Source organism: Spodoptera frugiperda, chromosome 29, assembly GCF_023101765.2.
Source record: "Spodoptera frugiperda isolate SF20-4 chromosome 29, AGI-APGP_CSIRO_Sfru_2.0, whole genome shotgun sequence".
Taxonomy (NCBI): Eukaryota; Metazoa; Arthropoda; class Insecta; order Lepidoptera; family Noctuidae; genus Spodoptera; species Spodoptera frugiperda.
Window position 1 is genome coordinate 677,730 of NC_064240.1, and position 20,147 is coordinate 697,876.

Sequence of the window (20,147 nt, forward strand, 5' to 3'; positions counted from 1 at the left end):
GGATAATTTTGTAGTGAGCTATTCAAAAATATAAGATGTCCATGTCTTGGCGGATAATTATGTAATCGTACATATGAAATTTACAAGTTATGCTTCATCCAAGCTAAGCTGGCCATATCACGGATTCTGATGTGTTCGTTAACCTAATCAATCTGTGAATCATTTAACTGATTACTTGTATCATTAGAATTTACATAAATTTCATTATAAGTAGGTGATGAAAGTTGGATATTTTATTCTAAAACTCGGCCATGAAACTAACGTCATGTTCGCTTGCTCCATTAACCGGAGCTACTTTGGAAAATTTCCACTGACGCACACTAATCAGGTTTCAGCATAGTCGATGATGCTACTTTTCCAAGGATTTCTTTAAGTAATCCTCCACAAGAAAGTTACGCAAAAGCGGACTTTATAGAGATTACGAGTTCAATTATTTTATAGCATGAAATCTGGAACAGTCCTTAAAGTTTAGTTAGGGTGTTAGTATAACAATAGAATTAAAAACAAATCTGTTCGGAAATCATAATCGTAACTTGTCTATGTATTGGATTACCTATATATTTAATTGATAATGTCGTCGGATCTTGGTTTTACGAAACCCACTTGGTTTTTGGAAACAGATTATGCGAAAGATGAAAAAATATAGTGATGTAAAAAATTCAGAGCTGAATTGGCAAAATATAAGTATTTCGCGATATTCAAAAAACAAGTTAACATTAGAAAGTTCGGAGCTACTTCCTTTTCTTTACCCAACTAATTACTGATGTCTACTCACCTAGGACTATTGACACGACATGACGAAATCACATATATGTAAGTATTTTTGAGGTTTTTGGCAAACTACAGGTAACCAGCTTACATCGACACCAACACATGGTAATTATTTCCGCCGCGTTAGATAAAATCTTGTTGCCCAATCAAATTGAATACACGGATTTTTGTAAACACGTATTAAAAATGTCTGTCCATAAATTATTCTGTCAATTTTCAACAATAAACAAATTGAATGCTAAGCTGGCAGGCAATAAATTTGTATTACGTGTTTGGTCAATGGACAGGCTGATAACGATTTTAGATCGTTGCAATACATGCGTTTAGAGTACATAGTATAAACTATAAAAAGCATGGAAAACATACGAGAGACTTTTCAAAACAGCATTCATCCTCTTCAACTTATTACATCACGGCTTTTAATCCAAAAGGAAATACGCAGAGGTACGCATATCACAATGTAACATCCACTTTTCACCACTTATGTTATGATTACTCTTATCGTCCAATATCGTCTCATGCTGCTCATGATTAAGATCTGTGACTCGAAACAAGTAGAGCTTTTCTCTATTAAGGGCTGGGTCTATTACTCTAAGCCGAGCCCAATTATCACCTCTAATGACGTGAAGAGTCTTATGTGCTAGTATCTGTCTAATGTACTTATGTACCCATACTCCTCTACTTAAGAAACCACTAAATACTCTACCAAAAATGTTTGTGTACCAACATCGAATCACAAGAGTGTCACACTTTATATCTGCCTTGATCGCAGCACGTGCGGTACCTACGTGCATTGACTCACCAAATATTTGTCTAAACTAGGACGTGTAACAATTTCTTTGTAAGGAAAATTCTTGAGTGTAATAAAGTAGGTGAGCCTTCTTACAAAAAGACATCCACCTAATAATAATATAATCAGATGAATTTAGAAATAGAAATAAAGGTTGCCTTAAAGAGGAGATATACAGATATCTAGTTATTTCTTTGGTAGTGATGTAGGATAGAAGACGCCTCTGAGGTATCTAAGTATTGCACTAAGGTGCTACATTGACTAGAGGCGCTCGCGTTATAGGTAAACATCTGACATTTGACATCACCTCATTTCCGATGCTACTCCTTCCGTCCATCTATATCTATACATATAATAAAATCGTAGAAAAGTGCTGTCTGTACATTGAAAATAAAAATAAAAAAAATAGCAGGGGTTATTGTTATGTCGATGTCGAACCCAAAAATGTAATTAACTTTTTTTTTGTCTGTTTGTCTGTTTGTCTGTTTGTCTGTTCGTCTGTGCGCGCTAATCTCAGAAACGGCTGATCCGAGTTGGATGCGGTTTTCACGAATATATTGTGGGATGCTTAAATTTACATTTAGTGTTTGTTTCATGTCAATCGGTTCATAAATAAAAAAGTTATGTCAAATTAAAGAATCACGTCGAACATTCTATGCTTATACCATTAATCTCCGCAACTATTTGACGGATTTGGTTGAAATTTGGTACAGATATAGTTTAGAACCTTAGAAAGGACATAGATATATTTTTATTTCAAAAATCAAAAAATAAAAATAAGAAATAAATTATTTATAAATAATTCTATGTCGATCGTTACAAGACTTCGGTTCATGTTATTGTTTTAATTCATCGAAAAAAAGTAAATAAATAGTAAAAAGGTATGAAAAAAATAATATCAATATAATATTATAATAAAATCTGTAGAAGGTTCAATTCTGTACATTAAAAATATTGAAAGAATAAATAGCAAGGGGTGTTACTGGATCGATACCAAACCTAAATATGTGATTAAATTTTTTTTTGTCTGTCTGTCTGTCTGTATGTTCAGGCATCACACGAAAACTAACGGTTCGATTTCGATGAAACTTGGTATAATTATATCTTACTATCCTGAGCATAAAATGGGATACTCTTTATCCTGGAAAAATACGTAGAAAAAAAATCCTTATTTTTCAGTTTTATTCTACAGAACGCGAGCTCAACAGCAGTAGCTCAATAGAGGGATCTACTTAATTATTATGGGCCTCGCCGTATTTGGGTCCAACAGATATTTATAAGATGTCATTGTCAGAGTTACTCAAAATGGAGAAATAAAACTTCCACGCGAAGACCGACATCCGCGCGGACGGAGTCGCGGGCGGAAGCTAGTAAATAAATAAAGAAGAAATATCAGTAGAGTCTAAAACGTGATATTTACCAGTCCATGGCGGCATCCGTGATCATGGCGCTTTAAGTTCTAATGATATTACTAGTGACCATGTCAGTTTAAAAACGTATAAAGAAGAATCCAATTTATTATATATAGGGTTGTTGTTCAGCATACCGGATAACAGTGGTCGGTGAGCTCGGTCAAGTCATGTCGAGGACATTATGCGGATGGGTGTACGTTATGCAAACATTATGTCACTTAACGGATTTATGGTCGCCTGTACAACTAACTCAAGCACCAGTTTGCATACTTTATTTAATGACACGATTGAGGTGGTGGCGGTTGACTCGTTGAGTCATTGCCTGGGTTTTTGAGGACCCAAGTTCAATTAATGCCATTCGAGAAACAGATTCCTATCTCAGTCCAACCTAATATGCCAATATTTTAGGCTTTTTTAAGGGGGAAAATCATCCAATTACTTCTCCCGCCTTGGGGAGTGTCAGACTCTTACTGAATACCATAATAAATCCATACCGTTCCTATTTCTGCTTTTCGAGCCGGAATTCCGGTAAACCCACTAGGTTATCCGCAGCTCCGGAAAATATTATAGGCTAATTTAATTTTGTGTCTCCATAGAAGTCGGTGCATCGATTGATGCATTTAAAACAGTGGTAAATACTTACTTCCCTTTCAATGCATATGCGTTCGTAACAAGGATCCTATACATGGAATGTAAAAGTTATGATTGTTGGGCCTTCCGCATACCAAGCCCTTTTCATGCACCACATTCGTTAGTGAGGCTAAACTTATTACGCATAGACAAATAGGCTTAATCTTAATGGAGAGTAGGAGATTAAACTAAATAGATACTTAACAGATGATATACTCGCGGGTTATCCTAGATTTAAAATTATAAACAGTGGTTCTAGTATGAACTATGAAGTATAAAACTAATCGTAACAAGAAGAAATAGCCGTCCAACAATTAATATAATTTACTGCAATCGTAACTGGATTCCGAATGAGAAAAAGGGCATTTAATGACAAACAACGATGGTGGCAGTAATTAATACATGACATAAGTGTTCCATCGATCAGTTTCGCAATATATTACGCCATTAGAAAGCAGCTGCCACGCTGGACAAGGTTCCTACTGGCATACCTTAAAAGACCTAAAGAGTTTGTACAGAGACGCACTCTGTTGTGTGAAAAAAGGACATAAATCTGAGAACAAATCCTGACAATTATTTCTTCTGTCCGTAAGTTCTGTTTATAGAGTATCGTATAATTTTATATGGACTGAGGAGAAACCTTGAAAATATATTCATACACGTATTCGACCTAGAAAATGTCCAATCAAAAACATCAAGGACAAAAACCTCTAACTAAACTTTCGAAATATGTAAAAAGAACAATTTTTGATTTATTCACATTTCGTGTAAATCAATTAAATGCGTAATTTAATTAAGTAAATAGTTACGAAACTTACTCAACACAATCAAATTGCTAGGCATTGAGGATGAACATTTAAATTACCTATTTGAATAGTAATAACAGCTTTATGATTTCATAAGTCACAATCGCAAAAGATCATAATACGAATAGGTAATTGTGAAATGACTTGATATTATCAAATTATATGCTGATGTCAAAAGGGCAACCGTCCAATTACATAATTAGCGAATCAGACGTGTAATGTAATGATAAATGACATTATTACGATTCTAAGTAGCGATAGCTAAATGTAGCTATGGTTTGTTAGACATAAAGTTATTTATCATTTTATTTAGTGTTAGATATATCAGACTAGCATCTGCAAGCGGCATCACCTGGCCTATGTGTAATTCCAGACCATAATCTAGCCCTGTTCCAATTTAATCCTGATCCCTTTGACGCGAAGGAGTAACAAACATACCTATAAACTTTTACATTTATTACATTAGTAAAACATGTATAAAACATTAATAAATATGGCATAAATGAAAACTACTGAACTGACAATGAGTACGTAGGTAGGTACTTAACTATACGGTCGGTGCAGTGCAGTGCTAAATTGCTTCACAGCCTGTCTGCTTATTCGATTCCCGCACGGAATATCTCTAAACTCTTTCTTTAACCCAAAACTTGTTGATCTATAGTGTCCAATTTTTCGAGGTTGCGATATGGATATACTATGGTCACGCTACCATACAAGTATTCTAGTGTCCTCCAGCCGTCCCTGACTCGTCGGTTAACATTCGCGCCACGGCCTTGCGTGTGAAGAATCCACGCATTCATTTTGTTCGGAAATCACCTGACATATCTAGGTCACTTGTGATTAATTATTAGAACTTTGTTACAAAATTTCAGACTGAAAGGATAGTGGTAGGTACTTCCTCTTACTGTCCGTCAACGATTGCGAATTCAAATAAACATCACTTTTTACCTATACATATACGATTATTTTTTAACTGGCTCCACACTTAGACTTAATCCTGTGTATTGGGTGCATTTCATACACCCAGAACCCAGACCCAGAACCACTAATTGTGAATCACATTACACAAAGATTTGTTCCGTGCTGGAAACAAACCTGCGCTATGTTGCATTTACGCATCAGACGGTTGTCCAGCCACTGTGCCAATCGTGCAATCATCAATAAAATGATTACCTATAGTTAGGTTTGAAAAAAGAAATACGACAAGCCCTAAAACCTTTTATATATTAAATAAGTACTCTGAACAATGGTTGTTTAATGTTATTCAGGTGATTCGTGGGTATACTATTGTAGTCTATTCTTCTGACCACTCCTCAGATCAATACAGGCTGTTTGTCATTGTTGACGAGTATTTGCAACGAAATTGTACTCCACACCGCACACTCTCACCGTTTAAGAGTAAATAATATTTTACAATTAAATTAAATTATATTATAGTACCAAAACAACGTAGAAATCTTAAACAATTATCTTATAATGTTTTTATGTTTACAAATAAACCAATCCATTGTGAATTTCTGAACTAAAAAGTATGACGTCAACTGTCATTGTCAAGATGTGTCATAGACGTTAATGTCATTGGTATCTTGTATTTTGCATAGATTTTTCAGTTTTCTAAACTAAAAAACGTATAAAAAATGGCTTATTTAACTCAGCCAGACTACGTTAAGTACATATGTTCCTGCGGACAATTAAAACCTATTACTAGTTTATATTTCTGTCGGCATTGCTTAAAAATACGTTGCGGTTTCTGCATTTGTCATGAGGTAACCCACTTTTTTATATGTTTTACTGCATAAATATTTATAAAATTGGCAAATTGAGATTAAGCCTACGATTAACACATCTGGGTTAACATATATTAAACGTGACATAAGTATAAAACTGAAGAAATTATTAAAATTTATTCTGTTGTTTTAAATCTAGGCACACCTTGTCTAGTCTAGATTTATATGTGGAATATGTAATAACTTGATGTTAATATACAGCTTTAGATGTACGTTATTTGGCCCATAAAACTAAAATAATGTAATGTATAATAGTTAAAAGAAAATTGTGCATGAAGCTCATTGCCATTGTGTTACATCCCACTCAACTTTAGGAAATTTATTTTTTCACATTACGAACTTCAGAAGCCTAGTCTTTTTAAAATCTTATTTATTTTATGTTAGAAATCTGCAAAGGCTTATAATCTAACTATTATTATTTCACCAATAAGAATAATTTACTTTCTTACTTTGCTTGAGTATCCAAGTGATTAAACTTGCTGGAATCCTATAAGAACAAAGTTTAATAATTTATAAATAACTAAAGTCTCCAGTATATCTAACTAGACCACTGTGCACAAGTGTGTTTGCAAACAGGGACCTCCTTTTTCCTCACCCTCTTTATCTGATGAAAAGATGTTCCTTTAAACTTACTTAAAGCACTGCATAAAGCTTACTTTGTTTATATTCACATCACTGAATCCTATTCCAGTAAGATTAACCAACATTCTGTCACCAGGTGGACTCACATTACTGTGCCAACTGCCTGGAGAACATGCCATCATCAGAGGCTCGGCTCAAGAAGAACCGATGCAGCAGTTGTTTTGACTGCCCCAGCTGTTTCCACACACTGTCCACTCGGGCTACGATGGCCCAGCCTCGACAGGTGGTCCAGGACCCTGCAGCAGGTGGAGACACCAAGGTGGAGAGCAAGCAGCCCAAGAAGATGTACTACTTGTCCTGCTTCAATTGTAGGTGGACTTCCAGAGATGTTGGAATACCAGATCAGCCTGTTGGTAAGTCTTTATTTTTATTTTTTTTTTGTAAGCCAATGCTCTTAAGTGGGAATATATCTTAAGACTAGAGTTTTCTCCTGGATCATGTATGTGTTAACATACTTTTATATGCAGATTTTTGTTCCCTCCATCTTCTGAACTACGGAAAAAAATCTTAAAAGAATGGGGTCACAAACATTTTAAATTTAAAAAACATCTGAATATTCCTGTTTTACCTACAACAGTAAATTTCCTAGCAATTTTTTGAATTTACCATTATTTTACATTCAAAACTTAAGTCATAATATGTAAATATGTATCCAGCGTCAGGTGGGTGGCCGGAGCGTACGAACCCGCACGCGGCGCGCGTCAACCAACTCCTGGACTATTACAAGGCGATCGCACTGCAGGAGAAACAAGAGAAGATTGAAAGAGAGAGGAAGAAGTTCAACATCAGAGGGAAATATATCACTCTTACAGTAAGTCGATCAAGATATTTTAAAATAATGTAGTATTTGTACTCTAAAGTATTTAAAATTATTCAATTTTCCTCAAAAGACCACTACACAATCAACTTGCATGGTTCTCTGACATCTTACTATGACCTTGAGTTTGTTTCGGCGTTTCTTCTCAGAGTAGTCCGATAGGAAATGCCGGCCTCATCTAATTATTTTAGAGATTGACATGTAAAAGTTTACATTGTAACCTATTTGCAAAATAAATATAATTTATATTAAGTGTGCAAACTATTCACCAGTTACGCTATCTAATACTTATTTATAAGTACTTTAAGTAATAAATTATTAGTTTGTTTTTATAATGCAGTAATTTATTATGTGTGAACTGACCTGTATAATTCATTATGTGTTTATTATAAATCAAACTTAATGTTAATGATGTAAATTAAACAAGCAATTTGTAATAACGAAATGTTATTGATTTATTGTTTACAGTTAATAAAATATTATGCATTATCTTTCCTAACAAAATTGTTTTTAAATTAAACCAACAGTTTAATGTTCAATAAGTAAAACAACCCTTGAAAAAAGCAATAACAAGACCAATGTTCTATGTTTATAGGACAAGACAGGTTTAACGGGTGCGATGGCACGCAACATAGCTGGTCTGCCGTCGAGTGAGAGCTCGTCGTCTGCCATCGCGAGCTTCGTGCCCAGTCAGGCCACAGAAGAGGTTGAGGAGTTACCTGAGGATATATTCACCAAGGAGGTCAATCTGAATCAGAGTTAGTATTCAATTGGTGATTACCTAGGTTTTTTTAGGTAACCAATATGGCGGAAAAATAGCAGATGTTTGGTGATGATGGTGGATGATTACAACTGGAGTTATAAATACTTTGCTCTCCCTCCCGACCTTTGCAGAGTAAGAGATTGGCGACCATAATATGTATGGCTATACGCAACACAACGCAAACTGTTTTCACGATTTGTTTGCTGTAAAGCCAGAGTGATATCAATCCAGTGCAGAAGCTTGACTCTCCCGCGTGGCTCTGCCAATTTGGTGGATATATTACATGTAAAAAGATACGTCCTTTTCTTACTCCCTCGGCTAGGTTGGGCATAAGTTTCATTTAATTTGGAACTCTCCAATGTGGTGGATATGTTAGGTCATTTTCTTGCTCCCTAAGCTTTAGCACCGACTTCTAAACTAGCAGCGGGTAGACGCGGCAGTACAATCATAGTTATTTTTTGGATTTTAGTTTAAGGTTTTTAGTTTTTGGAAATCGGTTTCTTTAAACATAGGTTTAATTCTATTTCAAAGACTGTTTTAAAAAATGTTTTTCTGATCATAGTAACGAGCATGCCCCAGCGCCTAGCGTCCCCGGAGTGGCAGCCGTCGTCAGTGTCGCGGCTGCACCCGCTGGCCAAGTTGCTGAGCGTCAAGCGCAGTCAGCGCTGCCGGGCCTGCGACCATAACCTTACTAAACCTGAGTACAACCCCGGATCTATCAAGTTCAAGATTGAACTGTTGGCATAGTAAGTCAAGACAAATCAAGATTACCATAAGATGTATCTTAATATTATAGAAAATCGTATTCACTCGCATTGCTACTTTACTAACTTCTTATCTATTTGTAGTTATCATACAAAGCCAAAAGTTTGAACCTAAAAACATATCATACAAAAATTATAAAAATAATTTTATCAGCAAAGAGTACAGAGCAGAACAGATAAAACATTAAAAACAAATATTTTCCTCACTTCTAAACTTGTTACAAGAGAATCACAAAATTAAATTACAACAGTAATTGGAACACAACTCAAAACCCTACTTCAAAAAAACCTTTAAACTTGCAGCTACCATGTACCAGAAGTGAAGATAATATCCCACGAGCCTGTCAAACCGGGCGGGAAGTCAGCCCTGCTACTGAAGCTGACCAACCCGACCGGACATGAGATGCAGCTGCGACTGCTGCAACCTGAGGATATTCCACCTCCTGAGGAGAAGGAGGAACCTAAGAGTATCGAGAAGTCGCTCGAACGATCACTCAATTTGGAGAAGGTTAGTTGTAGGCATGTTTTTTTAAGGTAAGCGTCTGCGTAACGCATTCCACATGACGTCATCGGCACGCATCGCATGTAGACATGGTCGATGAGTTTCTATAAAAGACAAACTAAAATCCGTTGCATACGATGCGGGCCTGTGGATGCTTACCTTTACCAACTATTTTAAGATGCCCAGAAATGTGTGTCATATGCACTATTCATCTCGAAGCTTATACATTTACCGCCATAATTATTATCCGTTCTTATTCCAAAATATCTGGATCGATATCTGTTTTTGACAGGAACCCTATAGATATAATATAAATATAAAGTCAAAAAAATAAATTGGTTTGAGTTCGGTTAGTCTGTTAATAATTTCAATCATAAATATGTATATGCTCCTCTATCCAATCACTTGGGAATTTAAAAACACGTTGTACAAACCCAGGACACGACGTCTCTGAAGCCAATAGAAGTGACATGCGAGCAGCCCGCGACGAGCCGCGTGTCGGCGCCCGACGTGACGCTGACGCTGGCGCAGCGCGACGACGCCGCCGAGTACGACGACGACGCGCAACATGATACTAATGAGTGAGTTTATGTGTTTATGTGTATTTTTTTTACATCGTATCGTCAGGCTTTTTATCCCAGAAGGCGTAGGCATAGGTGCACAGTACGGAATGACATACCACTATAAGATGTACACCCACTTCCACTATTGCCATTTACTGAACACAACTCCAGACTCTGTGCTACCACTGAGAAATATGACGACCTGAGAATTGAACCAGGGAGCCCTTGTCCGGTAGTCGCACTTGCGACCTCTCGGCCAACAGCCAACGAGGTGTGTTTTACATTGGATACTATTTTACTGTACCTTCCGTTTTCTCATTAAACACTTCAAATCTGGGGGCACGGTAGTGCCCCCGCCAAGACGAGCCAAGCGAAGCGCAAGGGCACTACCTACCTTTTCTCGAAGCGCTTCGTCGTATTTTTGAACCTTCATAACTTGAGTTTGGGTTATACCAGATAAACAAAATTTTCAGGATATAATGTCAGTGGTAGACTTAATAAACCTCTAAAGTTTCAATTGCATAGCTCTTATACTTTAGATTTTATTGATATCTAAAATACCCCGATTTCGTCACTCACTCACTCACTCACTCACTGATGATCAACAAAATTCTTAAGGTACTTCCTGAAGTCCTAGAAAACTGAAATTTGGTATGTAAGCTAGTATTAGTACCCAAACAACAAAAAAATCCTAAAACTTGGAACTTTTACCCCCCAACCCCATAAACTAGGGGGTGAAAGAGCCAAGTTTCTAACCCTATACTTTTGAACTGGCGAGTTGGCCGCACGGAAAGAGTTTAGAAGATTGAATAGATTTTTAAGCTCAAGCCCATATGACGAATAGCAAAAAGTCCGTGCGGCCGACTCGCCAGTTCAAAAGTATAGGGTTAGAAACTTGGCTCTACACGGGATCTGATTACTTTTTGACAGTGCGAGCTATATGGTCTCGTCTTGGCAACATTTAACATGAAATGTTTTTGTGGGATATCTCCTATTACTCGGAATAAACTAAAAAGTGAAATTAATTAATTTAATTGCAGAATGATTTCAAACTCACAGTATAGTTCAAATAAATTCGTTATAAATATGATCTATATCGTCATATAAAAAAATATGAGGTTCAACTATATTTTTTTTTATCTAATTAATTTCTGAATTTCAAATATCAGTTAATCAAAGCCAACAACCCCTTATTGATATAAGTTAAAGTCGCCAGTAATAATAGTAAACAACTATAATATTAAAAAATCGTTGCATTACATCGTTAAAGTAACCCCTCTCATAATTCGCCTTAAATACGTTTTGTATTCATGAGCTTGCGTGTAGAACTTTTCAATAAAAGACGTGAGTGCACCTAGAACTATTCAGACGTTTTCATATTTTCGAAGTGGTTGCACATAGAAATTTAATACATTCGTTATCTAGATACCTATATAAGTTGTGTCACTGGTGTAATAGAGTGTGGTTTCGACCTTATATTACTCTAAAAATAATATGGAATAGTCCCAAGGTATTTAGGAAAACGCGTGTAGTGTGCAACTGAAATCTTTATAATTATTGTCTAGGACAAAATTAATTTGTACTTACATATTGGAAGTAAGTACATAACCAAGTACCATGGCAACAGATGTCCAAGAGGGAGTTATCACTAAAGATGATCGGTAACTATTATTTTACGCAATACAACAGCAATTAGAAATACATTTCTTAGCCTCCTACTGGAGGCTAAGAAACCTCACTCACACCACGAAACAACGCAAGCGTTGTTTCACGTCGGTTTTCTGTGAGGCCGTGGTATCACGCCGGTGGAGCCGGCCCATTCGGGCCGAGGCATGGCTCTCCCACGCTTTAATGTCGTTGTTATCATTTAATGTCGTTAGTTTTTTACCTGTTTACTCACTTCACATGATACAAATTAATATGTTCCATACAGTGCTTGAAGATAAAGGCACAGTATAGTTCCCTGATTTATTGTAAGTTATAAAATAAATGTGACATAAACACTGATATAATATTTTGTTACAGCATTATAATGTGGCGTAAATCGAACAAATTAGCACTTCGGTTGGAAGTGGTGACAGACGAGGGAGCGGAGGGCGGAGCGCCCGCGGTAGCGAAGGTAGCGCTGCAGTACTCGTACCGCAACACCGTGCCGCCCGCCGCCGCCGCCGCCACGCCGCGCGACCACACGCTCTACACCACCGTGCTACTCGACCTGGGCACCGTCAGCTCCAACTAGTACACACATCTCATCACTCATCCTTAGCAATATGGAATAAAAGCTTATCTGGTATAAGAATTAATACCATAATGTCTACTGGGCTAATCAGTCTTTGAATACAAACAAGAAATAATTATTTATGTTATAGTCTATAGCTCTCTTATTTACTAACAAAAATAACTAATTATTTGTGAAAACAAAACTTAAATACGCGTCACCGGCATCCATTGACGTTTCCAAGGCTCGGAACCGGTTTAAAAAATACCGGTTAATACCGGTTTATATCGGTTTTCCTCCGAACTTTTCTTAAGAACGTGAACATTAAAGAACTTTATTTTAACCTAAATTAACCGGTTTATTCGACGAGGGGCATGTCGGTACACGCGTTGAAATATTATTATTGAAATAAGCTGAACAGCGCGCGGCGTTTCTTTGATGTGCGTCGTATTAACCGGTTTTTATTGCTCTAAACCGGTTAATCCGAAAAACCTTTATGAAAATACTGTTCCAAATACCGGTTTAAAAAAACCGGTTTCGCGAACGAAACCCAATGTAAAGGTTTTGCGTACAAGTACATAATAACGGTTTGAAAATTTAACCGGTATCCGAGCCTTGGACGTTTCACCGCTAGCCGTCGTCTGCAGTCGACGACGAAGGTCCGCTCATGTGTAAGAGCTCTTTTACATACATTTGTATGATAAAAATATTATAGTCATAAAGTATCAATAACAATGCTCCTGTGATCAAAGACTTACAAAATGCAATTAACACTTCATATATTGACCAATAATGAAGCATAATATTTTAAGTTATTTACATGCTTAAATGTTGCTCATTACAATACTCGTGACTTTCTAGTCACGTCTATTTATTTACGTTTCTTCCGCCGAATTACTTTGATATTCGAATTTAAGTCTTATTTATTTGAAACAGACAACTTCAACTTTTTCCTTTTATCTTAACAATTCAAGATAAAAATTTGAAAATTTGAAAAAGGTCATCTGAGGTCAGAAATTATAGATAACTAATAATTAAATTACATACCTATTCTGTCATGAGAACGAGATTATTATTGCAAAATTCTGCAATTATAACAGAAAACAAAATACGGCTTCCAGTTTTAAACACGGTGAGATTTTGTTAATCTATCACATTTTAGATCCTGAATTGAGGTATCATAAGATCAAACAAGACTAGTACTTAAGATGTTACTAAAATAAATATATCAGCAGCACTAGCTAGAAGTTACGAATAAACCAATTACTAAACAAATGTATATTATATTATGTAAGATAATATCGAATATTTTATATTGTACATGCATAGAGCAGCTAGGAACAGTCACATGTGCCTAAATATAAACTTAGCTTGTTATTTTTACTTTAAAAGTGTTGCCCACATAAGGATTTCTCCTAAAATGTGGGTGTTAAATGAAATTATTCATGAAATTCCATGCACTTGGATATTTTAGTTAGCTATTTATTTTTATAGGCTTTATTAAGAAGTAAGATATTATTTTAGTATAAGATGTTCTCACTAAATATCTGTGCATATAACCAATAGCTTGAAGTTTGCACGTTTTATACATACTGCTACAAGTATTGTAACATGTTTGCTGAAATAAAATATTTTGAACATGACTTTGGGTGTTGTTTTTTTTTCTTCTCATACCTACTGGTACCTGTTGTGTATCTTGTTATGTATATGCAAAGTTATTTAAGAGAAATGTATAAAAAGTCTTTAATGAAGTACAAAAAATAAATAGAAACATCAATAAGAATGATATATTTTAAAACATTACAAAAAAATAAAAATAAATGTTGACTATCGTGTTACCCGCACACATTAATATTTGCTAAGATATTTTCCCAAATAGTTGCTTTCCCAAGTAGATGCTAACCTTATAGACATGGTTTTTTCTCAACTTGTTTCTTTGCTGAGTATATGACGTCATTTATACCCACACCGTCATAACTGCACCCAACTAAGGATATTGGTAAATTGTTTGAGGCAATGTACTCCCGAATCTTTGCCACTCTCTCATAATGTCCTATCACATACTGAGGTATACATTGTTTCAGAATGTTCACATGATAAGCAGTAGGATCCATTTTTATGTTCAATATCTTCACTATTTCCTTCAAAGCCACATCTAACAACATCTTCTCAGTGGCATTCTCTCCAAACCTTTGCTTGAACCATTTACCTCCAAGCATGACAGTCAACACTGTCCCTTTTTGGTCAGGTATACAACAAGAATCAAACACTACCCCGAGGATAGGCGAGTTCTCAATTGGTGGAACGAGGAATCCAAATGCAGGTTGAATAAGAGGTTCATCTTTGTCAAAATATAAGTTCACTATGCCTACAGTAACAAATGGAATGTCGCTTAGTGTCTGGGCCAGTCTAGGATGTTGTTTTTTCACTAAATTAGCAAGAGCATAAGCTGGTAGAGAAGAATAGATGTGATTGGCTTTTCTAGTTTCTCCATTTTCTTGCTTCAGTACCACTGAGCCTGAATCTATAAACTCTATTTCATCGACTTTTGTATTGAGATTGACATCCACCTTGTTTTGAAGCAAATGGTTCTGTAAAGTATCTGGAAAAGTTTCCAAGCCTCCCTTGATGGTGTAAACATTCCATTTTTCTTCTTGCGCCTTTTTTGCAAGCTCACTAAGGTCAAACTCATCATCAGATTTTGATTTGAAAAAGGTATTGACAAAGCCTTTGACTACTCCACCATGGTTTTGTTCATATTCAAATAATGTTTTCATCAAGAACTTGACCGATATTTCCTTAGCATCACCAGCACAAATCCCGCATATCATTGGAGATATGGCATAGTCAGCAATTTCTTTACCAAAACGTCTTTCTACGAAATTATATATTGAATCGTCTGGTAATATTTTGTATGGTGATTTAATATCATTTAACAGAGCATAAATTAAAGGTTTGGAAAATGGCTGGCTCTTGGTGAAGACACTCATAAAATTCGAAGGTAGAGTATGTAAGTTGTTACGGACGTAGATCATTCTGATCTTAGCGGCCGGGTGGTCCGATTTGATTGGCGCAATGTGCTCGCTGAGCCCAAGATCTTGCATCATGTTCAAGGTATTCAATCCAGTTAGTCCTTTAGGCCTAATAGTTCTTGGTCCTTGTTCAAACACGTAGTCTTTAGTTCGGATAGATTTGATCCATCCACCGCAGTAATTCGTCGCTTCTAAGAGAAATAACTTTAGATTGTTGTTGCTATGCACATTATTTTTAAGTAAATAGTAGCCAGTAGACAGGCCTCCTAAGCCGCCACCCAGGATAGCAGCCATGGCTCACTTATTAATTTAAATTTAATGTTTTAACAAAAATAGGTAACAAAATTAACATAACACGGCGATTGTTTGTTTTGACATTTGCTTGTCATTCTGACTTAACACTTGACAATAACAACTCAAAACAGCTGAGAACACGGAAACGTGAAATACAATTTTTTTTTTTTTTATTCAATCAAATAAAATTAACGATAATATAATTATAATAAGTTCAAATAAAATGTAATAAAATTAATAGACAACATGACTTGTCGGAGGCGGTTAATCTGCTAGCTTAGCATCAAACAATATCATTATAATTGAATTAAACATGAGACCAGAAAACTATAACATTATAAAATAATTCGCCCGTCAAAAATATTAAAAAGGGCACCAATATATTTAATAAGAAGAGCGCTAAATCGCTATCGTGTCACCGCAAGCGTGAAGCGTGTAACGAGGACACAGTTGCTGCGGCGCGACAGATAATGAATTCCAATTTCATACCTATTGCACCCACAACACATTACTTATTTATCCCTTCACGGAGGCTGTATAGAGTGGCTAATACGCAAATATTTTAATCTAAAATATGTAAATATGTTCCACGGACTGCAAAAAACGAGGTCTTATAAAATTCCATCTCTGAGCCATCGATCGAGTCAGTTGACAAAGTAATACTAGTTACATAGATACTTTATTAACACCTACTATGTTCTGTTCTTATAAGCACAATGCCATGATACCTAAATATAAGATATATAAAAAATAAATAAACAATATTTGGAGTTTTATCCACAGCATATCACTTTCTCAACATCATCCTTTTTTTATTATTTTAGGAACTCCCTCTTATAAATCCTTTCATCTCATCAGCTCTTTAAATTACCGCACTTGTGAACTCTATAAAAACCTTTGCGACACTAGAAACCCCTTTCATTCTACCCTGGGACGCGCAACAAGTAACAATGAATCCCCCACAAACGTCTATCCGCCCTAAAACGTGCGCGAAAACTTACAAAACAGCAGAATTGAAAATGATGAAAATTCTTAACAAAATCGACAGTTTGAAATTGAGTAATTCGTATATCGCGCGTCTGGACATTCCGAAAAGCAGTGAAAGGAAAGAAAAAGTTCCTCTGGGTAGAAAAACATCAAGTTACATTGTCTTGATTGTGGTTTTAATTTCTGCGTTTGTTTTTAGTGCACGATGGATCTATACGGAGTTTCTAGAAAGTAGGGTAAGTTTATTCGGAAATGTGCCCATTTAAGAATCAATCTAATCAAATTCCTCGTAGGTTGCAAACGCGATTACAGTTTCGGATTCGATTCCCAGGCTTAGCAAAATTATAATACTCTATCTACTCTAAAACGCAACATATGAGTTTACGGTACGGTTTAAAGGTACTTATCTAATCAACATCTGTTTATCTTCCCCAGAACTGCTTAATAGAACTCCCTTCATTCTCCAAGTCTGCGTTCCGTCCGCCAGAAGACTGTTCCATGTGTTTAGGTGTGGATGACGTGGTCCGGCTGGCGAATATCACGGCTGAGGAGTTTGAAGACAAGTATGCGTACAGCACCACACCAGTCATCGTCACTGATGCTACTAATGGATGGAGAGCTTTGAAGGTATGGTATGTCGGGTTTTAAATGGAAAGGGAACAAATTACATCTTTCTTCTGTAATGTCAGATTCGGTTAAATTGTGCTATTGTCATGAAAACATCGCAGAATGATAGGATTTTAGGGGAAATCTCTAATTATTTTTGGGCCTTTAGAAGGTACCTACCAATCCTATTTCAGTTGGTACTACATTAACAGTCGATTGACAGCTAAAGCTTACTTTGTCTTTCAAAGCAAGCAGTAATTTGTAGTTGATAATTTTACAGGAATTCGACTTCAATTTCTTTGCGAACTTCTACAGCGAGGGCAAAATGGGGAAACAAATCAACGACTGTTTCTACTTCGCGTACAAATCTGGTCTGAAGTCGTTACAAGAAGTGTTTAATATGGACGAGGCGAGGGCTAATCTCTCAGGCCAACCCTGGTACGTCGGATGGAGCACCTGCTATGATGGTGAGACGAGAAGGCTCCGGTCTTACTACAACAGACCCTACTTTCTGCCTAAAACTGCTGAGAGTGATATGGTTGACTGGATCTTTATGGGCGGACCTGGTCAAGGTGCGCATATGCATGTGAGTATCAGAAAATACAATGTTATTTAAACCATAGTTAAGTTGACAATAGAAATAGAACATAATATGTGTCGTGAAATACTTTAGTAGGTACGATATACCAGTATTGACATTCGCCTCATGTTAAGCGCATAATTGGGGGAAAACTGATCTGATAATGAAAAGCTCAATCTAATGAAATTCGAACGAAATTCAATTAATTTGTGGCGAGACTCTACCACTCCTTCCAAAGGCTACGGAGAAGCTTAAAAGTTTTTACCATTTCACTCAAGTACCCACATGTTTTTTAGATTTGTAGGGTTAAGAATATTACGCTAATTTCCCATTACATTCTAGTTACTTGTAAGAATATGCACTCCACGACCTCCTTTGATAAAAAGATATCATCTCATATAATGCAGGTGGACTCTGTGAAGCACATGTCGTGGCAGGCGCAGGTCCGCGGCCACAAGCAGTGGCAGCTGGCGCCGCCGCCCGAGTGCCTCTACCACTGCCGCTGGATCACGTTCACTGTCGCCCCGGGAGAGATACGTGAGTAACTCGCCTGATATTTTATCGTAGGCAGCTTATAATTTGCTATTGATGATGCGTGATGTATTATACCTCCTATAACCTTCCTTAATAAATGCACTATCCAACACAAATATAATTATTCAAATCGGACCAGTAGTTCCGGAGATTAGCGCGTTCAAACACACAAACTCTGTGTTTTATATTAGTATATATTTAACTTTTAGTGTACGATGGATACATGGTTACCAGTGAGTGCTAAAATGTAAAACGATTCGATTTTCAAATGTAACTTTGTCACCAGATATTCTGTCTTAGATGTTGCAGTGTTGATTATAATTTGATTTTGATTGGCCCTTTTTCTTTGCAGTGGTGGTGGACACGAACCGCTGGTATCACAAAACGAACGTACTGCCCGGAGATATCAGCATCACTATCGGCGCAGAGTACGATTAGCTTCTATACAAGACCCATTAAATGTTATGCTCTATGTTATCAAGCAGATGTTACTACAAGTATTGCACTGTAACTGTAAACACAATACAACACGGATTTCAATTGAAACAAATAGTTTAATGCTACTAAAAACCTTTAATCATCACCATAAAACTATGCTACGCGACACTCAGCGAACTAAGTTGATAACATCGATAGATTGGAATGACAATCAGCTACAATACAGAGAGCGTCTGACACAATATCATTATACAATTACACAGTTACATACGGAGACTGGAATACTGCGAGATATCCTTATGTAGACAAATTCATAATAAATAAATAATTATACTTACATTTTGAATAAAAAACTCTTTATAATAAGTAATTTATTTAAAAATTATTAAATTAAAATTGCAATCTATCAACACTGCAGATATCAATCAAATTACACGGAGTACGGATTCTACGAACGATATTTAAGTACAATTGAATGTATACTGGGTTACACAGAGTGGCCGTTCACACTTTATTACTTACAAAAAATTGGATTAAATAAAAAAATATTTATTAATTAGGAAAATACAAAAGAAAATGATTTTATTTGTAATCTGTACCCTTGGTGTTGTAGTAAATAAAGTTTTTGGGGAATCTCATAACGTTTTACCTTACTTGTATACGATTAAGTAATTTCCGAAATACGACGAAAGCGTAAGATATAATATATCGTGATTATAGACACCAACATTAAATTTGATTAGCATAACATTGAATTTAACTCGAAACATTGAACAGGGAGTAACATTATAGAGTATAAGCTGCCTAGTCACAGCTGTATACACTGTGACGATAACATTACTACAAACAGTACGCCGGGTACATAATTACTTCACATTACATTAGAATATACCCTTTCATCACTTCCACATACTTCCTTGGACATTTTATTTCATATTTTTCATTAATCTGTCTTTTATATTGTATTGAATAATCATTTTTGGGCAATTTTGTAATGTTTATGATGAAGTAGTATATTTTAATGTATGTTATGCGTTGGTCGTGTTTATTCTTCCGTCTGTCCCGCCGAGTCGAGGATCACCTCGAAGGAGAACGGCTGGAAGAGGTAACCCTCACCCTGGTAGAACTTACTCTGGAACTCCACCCTGTAGAAAGAAATAGGTTTTATTAATAACATATCAACTATGGTTTAGTTTCTTGGAACTATCAGA

General features: G+C 36.2%; 4 protein-coding genes across 8 annotated transcripts in view; 2 read left to right on the forward strand and 2 right to left on the reverse strand.

The window, feature by feature from the left end:
* The first annotated feature begins 5,955 nt into the window (after positions 1-5,955).
* Positions 5,956-14,108, forward strand: LOC118268469 (dynactin subunit 4). The gene is made up of 8 exons (XM_050706228.1): positions 5,956-6,175; positions 6,915-7,191; positions 7,495-7,649; positions 8,251-8,413; positions 8,981-9,164; positions 9,486-9,690; positions 10,123-10,265; positions 12,273-14,108. Exons 1-8 carry the CDS (start codon positions 6,047-6,049, stop codon positions 12,484-12,486), a joined length of 1,470 nt encoding a protein of 489 aa, XP_050562185.1. The 5' UTR covers positions 5,956-6,046; the 3' UTR covers positions 12,487-14,108.
* Positions 14,109-14,238: 130 nt separating this feature from the next.
* On the reverse strand, positions 14,239-15,890 carry LOC118268471 (protoporphyrinogen oxidase). The gene has a single exon (XM_035582989.2). It carries the CDS (start codon positions 15,789-15,791, stop codon positions 14,370-14,372), a length of 1,422 nt encoding a protein of 473 aa, XP_035438882.1. The 5' UTR covers positions 15,792-15,890; the 3' UTR covers positions 14,239-14,369.
* Positions 15,891-16,605: 715 nt separating this feature from the next.
* Positions 16,606-19,023, forward strand: LOC118268480 (uncharacterized). Its single transcript, XM_035582997.2, has 5 exons — positions 16,606-17,014; positions 17,214-17,405; positions 17,665-17,970; positions 18,372-18,501; positions 18,851-19,023. Exons 1-5 carry the CDS (start codon positions 16,742-16,744, stop codon positions 18,934-18,936), a joined length of 987 nt encoding a protein of 328 aa, XP_035438890.2. The 5' UTR covers positions 16,606-16,741; the 3' UTR covers positions 18,937-19,023.
* Positions 19,024-19,051: 28 nt separating this feature from the next.
* LOC118268468 (V-type proton ATPase 116 kDa subunit a 1) overlaps positions 19,052-20,147 on the reverse strand; it is a 33,076-nt gene continuing 31,980 nt past the window's right edge. For all 5 annotated transcript variants that reach the window (XM_050706294.1, XM_050706292.1, XM_050706290.1 and 2 more), the window contains one exon: positions 19,052-20,081. In XM_050706294.1, coding sequence (XP_050562251.1) covers positions 19,982-20,081 — 100 coding nt within the window. In that variant the 3' untranslated portion in view covers positions 19,052-19,981. The remainder of the gene's footprint in view (positions 20,082-20,147) is intronic.